The following is a 10351-nucleotide window of genomic DNA, read 5'->3' as shown; positions in this document are numbered from 1 at the left end:
TTTTTTTTTTTTTTTTTTTTTTTTGCAAGAGGCCTAGGTCTAAGTTGCAGAAATGTGGTTAAGGCAGAAGGGCCCAGAAGTCTGTCTCTGAGTGACCATAGCATGAACCTTTGCAGATGTAACAACTGGTTTGGTCAGCAAAGCAATGGAAGTCATTCATATGTTTAATTAGACACAATCAAACAGAGCAGAAAGCTTGAAAGGAAGAACCATAAATAGTGATTGATGTAGGCAAATGTATTGAATGTTATTTTGCTGCAATAGATGTGTTTTGTTAGAATGCTAAGATGAGTTGTAAAAAACAAAGCAGCCTTGTCTGACCATAAACTAAGGTGAAGAAATAGCAAGTCAGTGTTAAACTTTAAACAGCATTCCACAATGGGAAGGGAAAGGAGATAAGGAATCCTCCCTTTTGCTTTTGCAAGGATGTAAATCCCAACTAATTAACACCTTCCAGGTTTACAAGAAATCTAATTCAATCCAGTTCCAAAAGTTTCAGTGAAACAAACAAATACATCCAATCAGAGATCGTTCGTCAGAATATTAGAACCAGCCATCTATAAATTTTGGGCACAGGCTGGAAGGAAATTTGGACTTCTATATTTGAACTCCTAAATTTGGATTTCTCTGGAGCTCAGAGAACCAATTCAAGTCCCCAAGGGAAAAGAGAAGCCTGGCTAGCAGACCTGTTTATTTCCTGAATCCAAAGCTACATAAGTATTGTCTTTATTGATCCAAATAAGCCTTTGTTATCACATATCCTAAAAATGTTTTGAGTTGCAACTGGAATGGTCTCACTGGTCAATCAATCAATCTCCTCTCACCCACAGTTAAAATTTAGAGTAACAGTTCCTGAATGCAAGTTAATCAAGAGTTCCCTAAAAAAAATTCAACTGCAACACAAGTGTTTCAAAGCCACGATACTAAGGACAACTCTAAAGCTAGGGAAGGCAAAAAACCCCCCATCAATTACCTTAAGCAATATATTGCCTTAGAGTTCAGCCCTGTCTTGGGAGGTGAATCGGTGGAGTGAGAAACCAGTGTTATAGCTACCTACAAGCACAGGTACTAAGTAAACTGCTTTTCAAAGTAGCTGCAGGATTTTCACTCCTGGTGATTAAGCATCTGAGGAACTTCTCAACATAAAGCTACCATTCCTGCAGAATGACCAGTCTAAGTGGGTCAGCCAGTGCACAACAACTAGAAGTGAAAGCATGAAGGGGCAAGGGAGGAGGGGGCAGATCGAGGCCCCCATGGTGAGGCATGAGGGTGTGGGGCTGGGGCCAGGGCAGACTTCAGAATGGAGCTGCGAGCAGCTCATCCGGGGGGTATAGTAGGGGACGGCTCCCATCACTATGTACACCCTAGGAGGGAACGAGGGGCATGTGCCCCCGGATGTGTGCCCAGGGTGAGGGTGGGCTGCCGCTGCAGGCTGGGACCAGGGTAGTACCAAGCTCTTCCCAGTGGGGCCTGGCCCGGGCTGAACTTGTAGCAGGCGGTGGCAGCACTGGGAGGAAGGCTACAGGGAGTGACTGCAGCCACCCTAAAATTTGCCGTAGCCCCCCATCCCAGTGCCACTGCCTACCCCAAGCACAGCCCTAGCCCAACCCCCCCACCAAGGAAGGCCCGGTGCTGCCCCAGCCTATAGCAACAGCCCACCCTTGCCCTGTGTGCAGATCAAGGCGTACACGCTCCCCCATGCTCTCCCAGGGTTCATGCAGTGATGGGAGCTGCCCCCCTACTGCTCCCTGGATAAGTCCCTCACAGCTCCATCCTGTGCCCTGCCCCAGCTGTACAGCGCCTGCCCCTGCCCCACCAAGCCCCTTCCCACACAACAGACTTACCAGCTGGACCTGGCTGCTCTCTACACTACCAGGCTGAGCTCTTGGCCACCGGCATGCTGCTCTGTGGCTGCGTGCATGCACAGGACATTTATTGGCGACATTATTGGCCACATTAAAAAAAGCTGATTGCCAATACTGTCAATTTGCCTTCTATTGATGCCGATCCAATATGGGACTGATGTAGCAGTGCACCTCTACTGGCAGCTTGGCCCATGTTATCTCCAAAGGGAAGACATATTTATGTCCTTATCTGAAAGTTACAGAAGCAGAGAAAACACCACCACATTCCTCTAAGATTTCCACTATTTTTGTTGAAAGAGTTGGGGTGGCTCCCTTATGGATTTTCCATTGGAGCGCACACACAAACCAAATGGTTACAAGCCAACCTTGTTGGTGAATTTATGAAGGTGTGAAAGATAAAAATTAAACCCAGCCGAGCTGTGATCATATCAAGACTAGTTCCAGATAACTGCCTTCTCTTCATACAAGTAGCATGAAGTGCTTTAGCTTAAAGGTTGGGCTGGAAGAATTAGTGCTTAATAGCAAAGGGTCTTTCCAAAGGAAGCTAAACAGTTCAGAGATGAATATTTCAAATTACCCACACTGTGGTGGGATGGTAATGATGGAAAAATCCCAGTAAAACCCTGCTAAGTTTGAAAAAGAACTGTCAACCCACTGGAAGTGTTTTTTTGAACCAGAGCCATGAATATTCAGCATGCATTGTGGCTCCCAAGCAAATTGAAAGAGATTGATATTGCTGGTTTAGGAGTGGCAAAGGAAAGCCACAAACATCAATTCACCATGCTAGAATTCCTTTCCCACATGACTTACCAGCTGAGAGGATATCAAATGTTAAATGGCCCAAGACTTCCTTTTTGCAGCACCTCTGCATACCATGCAAATTGGCAGATCATCTTATGCAACCAGATGACTGCTATATGGAACAGAAATAGTAGCTAAGGAACACAAGAGTTGGAACTATAATCTAAAATACTACTTTGCCAGTCCTAGAGCAGACGGTTCTTTAACCCAGAAGACAAAGGTAGAACAAGAGCCTACAGCTGAAGTTAGCAAATATTCCAAAATGGTAATAAGATTAGCATTTTTAAAACATCAGGGGTGACTGATTACTGGAACAACTTACTGAGATCTCTAGTTAATTCTTCATCCCTTCCATGTTTTAAATCCAGATCAAAAACACCCTCTCAAAAGACACATTTTAGCTCAACCCAAAGTTAAAGGGCTCAACTGTGGAATCAGAATCAGTGGATGGATGGATGTCAGAGAAGATCCTAAAGGTCCACACTGACTTCTAAATCTGGAGTCCCCGTTGCTGTAGCAATCCAGCACTCACAAGCTGTTCCTTCTCATCCTGCAAGTCTCAAGAAGCAAGATCTGCATTGCACAAGTGAGGAAGCAGCACCAAGGAGTCAAATGATTTGTCCGAAGTCGTGTAAAAAACCTGTAGCACACTGGGAACTGACCCTAGATCTTCCAGGTTCCAGTGTTGTGCTTTAACAGCCCAATGTATCAACATTTCAAATCTCCTCTCCTCCAGAAGCCTCTCAAACTGCCAAAATCTGCCCCTCCATTCTTTTTGGCTCAAGAGGGTTTCCTGGTACACCCTGAAGGTGGAGGGGGGAAAATACACCCTGCCCTCTGGGAGCAACCAGCCAGAAGAGCCAGCTAGGCTGGATGGTCTCCTCCACTTTCCTTAAGTAGGAAAGCAGGTCAAAATTGAGTCTGGGGATACAAACCTCACAGTCTGTACAAGCTGAGTGACAGATCAAAAAGGGTGCCAGGCAGAATGACAGGGGCTCACTCAGGGCCAGATGGTGAAGGATTGGGGAGACAGAGCTTTCAATGCAACTGAAATCCCTAATGGAAGAGAAGAAAAAAGCCAATGTGCCCTGGCAGGGCTGAAACAGCAGCTCCTCTTGACCAAGATCCAGGTAAAGAAGAAAGTTCCCACCCAGGGCTGCCACAAAGGTGTCCTGGAGCTGCCCTATGCTCAACTGTAGTTTGCTCAATCCCTCAGCCTGTACCAAGCTCAGGGAAGGCTGCCTGAAGTTCACAGCCAGTCACTCCTCCAGCCAGAGATGAGAGGCCCTGTACCACCATGCTGGCACCAGAATGAACGGAAAAGGAAGGAGGATACATCAAGGCCACAGCTGCACTGTCCAGTGTAGAGGCAGAGCGTAGAAAGGGCTGGGGCAGGAGGCGGTAAAGCCAGGCATAACTCCTGAGACGCACTGACAAAGGTTCTGGAGGATGCTGCAGCAGGGGCAGGATTCTGAGGGAAGGGACCAAGAGAAGCAGGAGAGGTCCTGATGCATCAGGATCCAAGCATGGGATCCAGTAAAGATGACAGTGCCAGATCAGAGAGAGGGCAGTGCTGGCAGATCCCAACATCTGTGTGCAGGGGGACTTGCCATACAATCAGCAGTACAGGCAGCACTTGAATCCCAGCCACTTGGTCCCCAGGGCTGGTGCCATTCCCTGGAGCATGGTGCTATTTCAGTGCAATGGCCAGGACCTGCGTGCAAGCCAGCTTTATCTGAGGGGAAGGCATGCTAACAGGTGCCATCATCAGACATCTCTCACCACTCATGTTCTTGACTTCAAAGCCACCACACTTGTACCATGTGAGGAACGAAGAAACCCATGTGCTAATACCATCTCCTCGAGTTTAGGACTCTCTGAGGACCTTTACATAGTATCCCATAACAGGCACAGTTTTAGACCATATTTTCAATAGGGAAATTGGGGTGTGGATTATATCATAGGTGTTTATTCAAGGGTTGGATGGCAACCACACCACTCAGCTATTCCTACCAAATCAAGATGGCCCAAAGGAGAGGAAGGGGAGAGATTTTCCCTTTCCTGCTTGGTGGGGAGGCCCCGTTCGGGGCTGGGGCTAACACCTCCCTGGCTCCACTCACCCCATTTCTCCAAATGCAGGTCTCCCACACCCGTCTCTAGCCCTCTGCACAGCACACTTCTCCCAGACAGCTGCACAGCCCATTTGCCTAGTACCCTGCAGAGATACTTGAGCTACCTCTGCACACAGCAGAACTATGCCCACAAAGTGCTGTGCTTGAGCTAATCAGCTCGGCTTCCTGGCAAAGCTGACTAACCCATGAGTGGCACTGCACAAATGAAGCCATGCTACTTGCATTTTTGGAACTAGTGCAATCAGAACTAGCACTGGGGGGAAATCTCTGCACAACTCTCAACAGGCTGGATCTGGCCCGGAGGTCATCAGCTAGACAGCTCCGTTTCAAATAAATACCCCATTCTTTTCTGCTTCCTTTCTTCCAGACTATCAAAACCACTCATTTTGCCCATCTTATGCAGATGATATGGGGCTGCTGGCACTTCCAAAGGGAGTCCAGTACTAGCGCCCTCAGGGAGACAGAAGGCCTACAATCACATTTAGTAATAGTGAAAGCACAAGGCAAGCTCAGACCCTACTCTGCAGTCACATCACAGAAGGGAGAGGATAAGTACTGCTGGGCACAAGAGACTGATGTAGGGAGAGAAAGAAAACCATAGGGGCCAAACAGTTCCGGCTCTGTTTAAGTGCAGTCACACTAAAGAGGCAGGGACAGGGGATAGGTCATCTGACTTACCAAAAGGAATGCTGAAGAATGGGCTACACAAGGCCTTTTCAGCAGTGGCTCTTTTTCCTTGGTCATAATGAAGCATGCTGTAAGATAAAAAGACACTCTTTATATTCTGATTCACATCACTTTAGCGAAGGCTGCATGTAGAAGATACATTTCAGAGCAAGACTGAAGACTTGGCATGAATAAATACCACAGCATAATCTGTCCTCCAATCTAACTTAAGTAAGCACTTCAAAGTGTCCTTTGTTCGCATCAATACTCCTCCATGATTCTCAAAGATCTGTTATTCATCGAGGGGTGCCTGTATCTTTCCAGAATTGGGACTCAGTGCAACTGTGTTACAGGGACCCAAAAACCATTTTTCCCCCCTTCCCCAAAGACTGCCCCCCAGGGACTCGCAATACTGAATGCTTGGAAAGTAGGATACCATGCCTCTCCATCCTCCTCACCTACAATCTTAATGCTCATGCTGTTGCTGCTGCTTAGAGCTTTCCTCTTCCAGCAGCCCAACAGTGACAAAATCACCACGATAGCCTGCCAGGTTCAAGCCAATTTCTCTGCCTGAAAAAAATCTAAGCTAAAGAGGCAGAAATGAGAGGCTTCTACAGACCTCGAGATCCAGAACTGAAAGTTGTCGACAGCACACCTTCCCAATACGAGTGGGAAGGCATTCTCCACGGTTTTATAATGTGCCTTTATCCCAGTAAAGTGCATTTGTGCAACTGTTTTTCTGAGTTTTCCAAACACCACAGCTCCACTGGAAGTACTTGCACAGGCAAGGTGCTGGGGTTTTAAATGCTGTCCTTTCCACCTGCTTTAATCAATCTGAGATCTGAATAGTTAAAATGCTGGAAAGCTATCTATGCCAAAGTTCTAAGCACTGCTGTGACTTACGAAGCTGCACTGACCTAAGAGAGAAGATTAAAAAAAAAAAAAAATACTAGCCTAGGGAGGCTACAACTTCTTAGTACCTGAAAGCAAGGCAAAAACCATAACAAAGCCGAGATTAATCATGCTGAAGATGTGCTATATTGACTGCTTGCAGTAAATGTGCTATTGTAACATACCTTTTGATAAGGTCTCTGAGGTGATAGGCTGGGATGGCTGAATTTACCACACCTTCACTGGCAAAAATGTGATCAATGATGGCAGAACTGCTTGTCTGGAGAGAGAAAGAAGCCAGGCTTAGAAGGAAAGAAAATCTTAATGTAAAACATTTGCCATAATGCTAGAAATGGATGCAATGATACTTTCTAAACTTGATACACTCTTGGAGTTACGCTCTATGTAGGCAGTTTGAATTAACCCACACTGAAGGAAGAGATCAAGATGAACTGAAGAAAACTTATGAACAAAATTATATTTTGCACCTCTACAAAAGCTTTGTGTAACGAGGTGCAAAATATAATTTTGTTCATAAGTTTTCTTCATATCACCTTGATCTCTTCCTTCAGTGTGGGTTAATTCAAACTGCCTACATACAGCATAACTCCAAATAGCCAAAACACTTTTGTATCAAGTATATCAATAAACACACACACGAGAGACAGCGAGCTTCTTGGCAAAGCTGACTAACCCAAGAGTGGCATTGCACAAATGAAGCTATGTTGCTTGCATTTCTGCAACTAGTGCAATCAGAACTAGCGTGGGGGGAATCTGCAAAACTCTCAGACAGGCTGGATCTGGCCTGAAGGCCATCAGCTACACAGCTCCATTTCAAATAAATATCCCATTCTTTTCTGCTCCCTCTCTTCCAAACTATCAAAACCACTGGTTTTGCCCATCTTATGCAGAGGATTTCGGGCTAATCTAGATCGATCGATCTATGGCAGGCAGGCAAGCAGGTGCTGAAAGAGCTTTTTTTATTTCTGAGAATCTTTCTGAATGGAGATTACTTCAGGGAGGAGAGCTGAAAATTAAACTGCTTTATTTCACATCAGAAAACCCAGTCATGCTTTGAGTCCCACGATTGGGACATCTCTCCCCCTCAGATACAGCACAGTTAACAAAAAGCCTCACATTAGCACAGGAGTCGATTTAAAAGCTAGAGAGCATGTTCTTGCTTTGTCATTGTCCTGCTGAGCTATTAGCAAAGACCTAGCCTGTTTTGCTTGTTGTTCTGGTGTTATGCCAAAACCAGTTGTAATTCTTCTTACATGGGGAGTCCAAAGGCAGTTTTGGGAGCCTCAATATTTCACCTTTTCTGCAGGATGAACGTCATGAACTACGCTCAGGCCACAAAGAAACTCTTGTCCTGCAGGTGCGATTTCAAGGTTCTCAACCAATAATACCCCAGAAGACATACGGGACTGAAAGTGATTGTTCTAATGGTATTTCCTGGACACTGAGAATAACCTTACATCAACAAGACAAAATAAAGGAGCATGAGAATAAGAGCATCCACCCCGATATCTGGGAATCCAAGATGCAGCTATTCCTTACCTTCCATTCCTGAGATTGGACTGTATGTTTCAGTTTCATTCCTGAGAACATTTCCAGTAAAACAATTCCCAGACTCCAGAGATCCACAGCAGAGGTGCACTCTATTTCACTCTGGAGCCCAGCCTGGGCCAGGCAGTTCTGTAATTCTGCCTCTGGAGCCCGATACCCGTCTGTTTGAATATATTTCACATCCTAGGGAAGGTCAAACCAATGTTATTAGAACCATCATTCAAATCAGCTTTTCAACTATATTCCCTGCCCCCCATGCCCACTTAGAGAGCCCCTTTTGGGACCTAGGCACAAAGCATTTAGGTCAGCATAACTTATAACAGTTTTGTACGCTGAAGTAAGTTACATTAGGATCTGGAATGGGGAAGTGAGCAGCTACCTGGGCTAACTGCTTCCTCTAAACATTATACAGTACCTCAGCACTAGGTGGGAAAGGCACAGGTAATGGCTTAGGCATCTACAGCAAAGGGCTACTGCAAACATGTGACACCTTTGCTAGGTGTAGTTTTACCCCCAATATTTCCTAGGGTAATTCTATACTGAAAGCCAAGAGTTATAGCAGTACAAAGCTGTTTGCCTGATATCTAATATATATATTGGAAACATGAATATGGAAACTGATTACATTAGTATAAAGTTGTCACATGTCCAAGAACTCAAAGAGGCAGTTTACTAAGTCCCACTGTTAATCTATAGGTGGTGCTCAAAACTGTGGGCTTGTTTAGACAGTTCAATCTGCTTTGTAACCAACGTGGCAGTATGGCAAAACGCTTTCGGAAAAAAAAAAGTTACCTCCCAAATAAGACAGTGACAAATTTCTTGACATCATTGATGTGTACTAAGGAAGAAAAGGCAAGGAATAGCCTTGGTACAGATAACAGGAAGGTACTTCCTGAATCAGACCAACCATCCAACCCATCATTACGTGTCCGCGGACTGAGAGTTCTGGAAGCTTGAGTCCAGGACCAAGCCCCCCTCAACGTGCTCCTGAGCTAATTATGTAATGTTTAAAAGGACAAGCAGGATCAATGAGGGTTTCAAGTCCCTGTTCAGGTACAGGGACTCCCTGCAAGCAATTTTAAATCACAAAACAGGCATCTGTAACCTGCAGACTGGGGAGTTAAAGGCACATCCACTCGTGTTTCTCCTCCCACCCCCCTGCAGTCAGCAGAGCTGCAGCAATCAATTTCTGCTTGGCTGCTGTAGCTCAGCTTTCTGTTACTGCAGAGAAGTTAAAGTGCTTTTAATGCTGCCTACTCAAAGAAAACAAAAGCAGCTGCAAGGGGAAGCTTCCCTTACCTACATTGTTCTTACATGCCCCCCTGCTTTTTTTGTAAGTGATGTTCAGGATGCCTGACTCATATGGAGGGGTTCCAGGACATGAGTATGGAAATCAAATTTCCCTGAGGAAAGTTTGTGCCTAGTCATCCTTATGAGTAACTCAGTAGAAGAAAATACATCTCATGCTGAGCTGACTGCATATCACTGTGATAGTATGGCAGCACAAGGACCCCACAAGCTAAAGGTTCTCTCAGTACCTCCTGATGTTAACCTGCACAAGGTGTACAAGATGGTCTCTCTGTCCACCTTGGAAGCAAAAAGATTACAGCAGCTGAACACAGCCACTCACCACCACAGTTAAGAAACTATGCAGGGTATTTAGGCACTAGAAATGTAGTTTCCCAGGCTGGAATTTAACCACCTTGACTGCTGTCAAGAGTTGAGATCTTTAGTGAGCAGAAGTGACCAAGACTTGTTTTATATTTCCCTCCAAGGATACAGTCCCTGCAATGGTAAGTGACAGCACCCCTCCATCCCGTCTATGTGAGAGAAAAAGACTCCAAAGAAGCAAGGAAATTAAAATCCTCAGAGTCAGCCCTGTCAAGCTGCCCAAGGAGTCACAGATGGCATGTGTGTATACCACTCATCACATAGATGGGAGAGGGCAAGATGGACGCCCTCTATGTGCTCATGGCAAGGCACAAAGGTCATTCAGCCCAGCAAGGATGTTCACTAAACCAAAGATAGGAAATCCAGCCTAGCTGAAGCAAACTGAAAAGATGAAAAGTATACAAGTCATTTGAAGAGCAAAGAGGCAGACAGAACTTCAGAAATTCTGCATCACATTTGCAAGAGCAGCGGCTGGTCTAACAGACGGCATCAGATTAGTAGCAGCAAAGGCATCCAGCTAAGAAGCCTGAAGGAGCTGCAGAATAAAGCAGCCAAGCTGCTTACTTAAAAGTATGCTCATTAGAATGAGTTGCTCAGCCAGAAAACCCAAATAAAAAATGGTGATCTTGGGAATTGCAAACCAGTGCATATTGCCTTTAGCACCATTTTACCTGACTGAAATAACTAAATGATAGAACCTTTACATGAATACAACACTACAGGGACCGGACCACCTTCATGGGGGGGGGGGGGGGG

At 45.5% G+C, this 10351-nt stretch overlaps 1 protein-coding gene across 1 annotated transcript in view; it reads right to left on the bottom strand.

The window, feature by feature from the left end:
- UHMK1 (U2AF homology motif kinase 1) overlaps positions 1–10351 on the bottom strand; it is a 21221-nt gene that overhangs the window by 9103 nt on the left and 1767 nt on the right. Inside the window, exons 2-4 of the mRNA XM_019502002.1 lie at positions 7916–8107; positions 6541–6635; positions 5477–5553 (exon numbers count right to left, since the gene is read on the bottom strand). Of these exons, the coding sequence (XP_019357547.1) occupies positions 5477–5553; positions 6541–6635; positions 7916–8107 (364 nt within the window). The remainder of the gene's footprint in view (positions 1–5476; positions 5554–6540; positions 6636–7915; positions 8108–10351) is intronic.

This window comes from Gavialis gangeticus, unplaced genomic scaffold (assembly GCF_001723915.1).
Source record: "Gavialis gangeticus isolate Ggan-Ray unplaced genomic scaffold, GavGan_comp1, whole genome shotgun sequence".
In the NCBI taxonomy this organism is placed as follows: Eukaryota; Metazoa; Chordata; order Crocodylia; family Gavialidae; genus Gavialis; species Gavialis gangeticus.
Note: the sequence above shows the minus strand (reverse complement) of the source record. Positions and strands in the feature narration are given on the sequence as shown.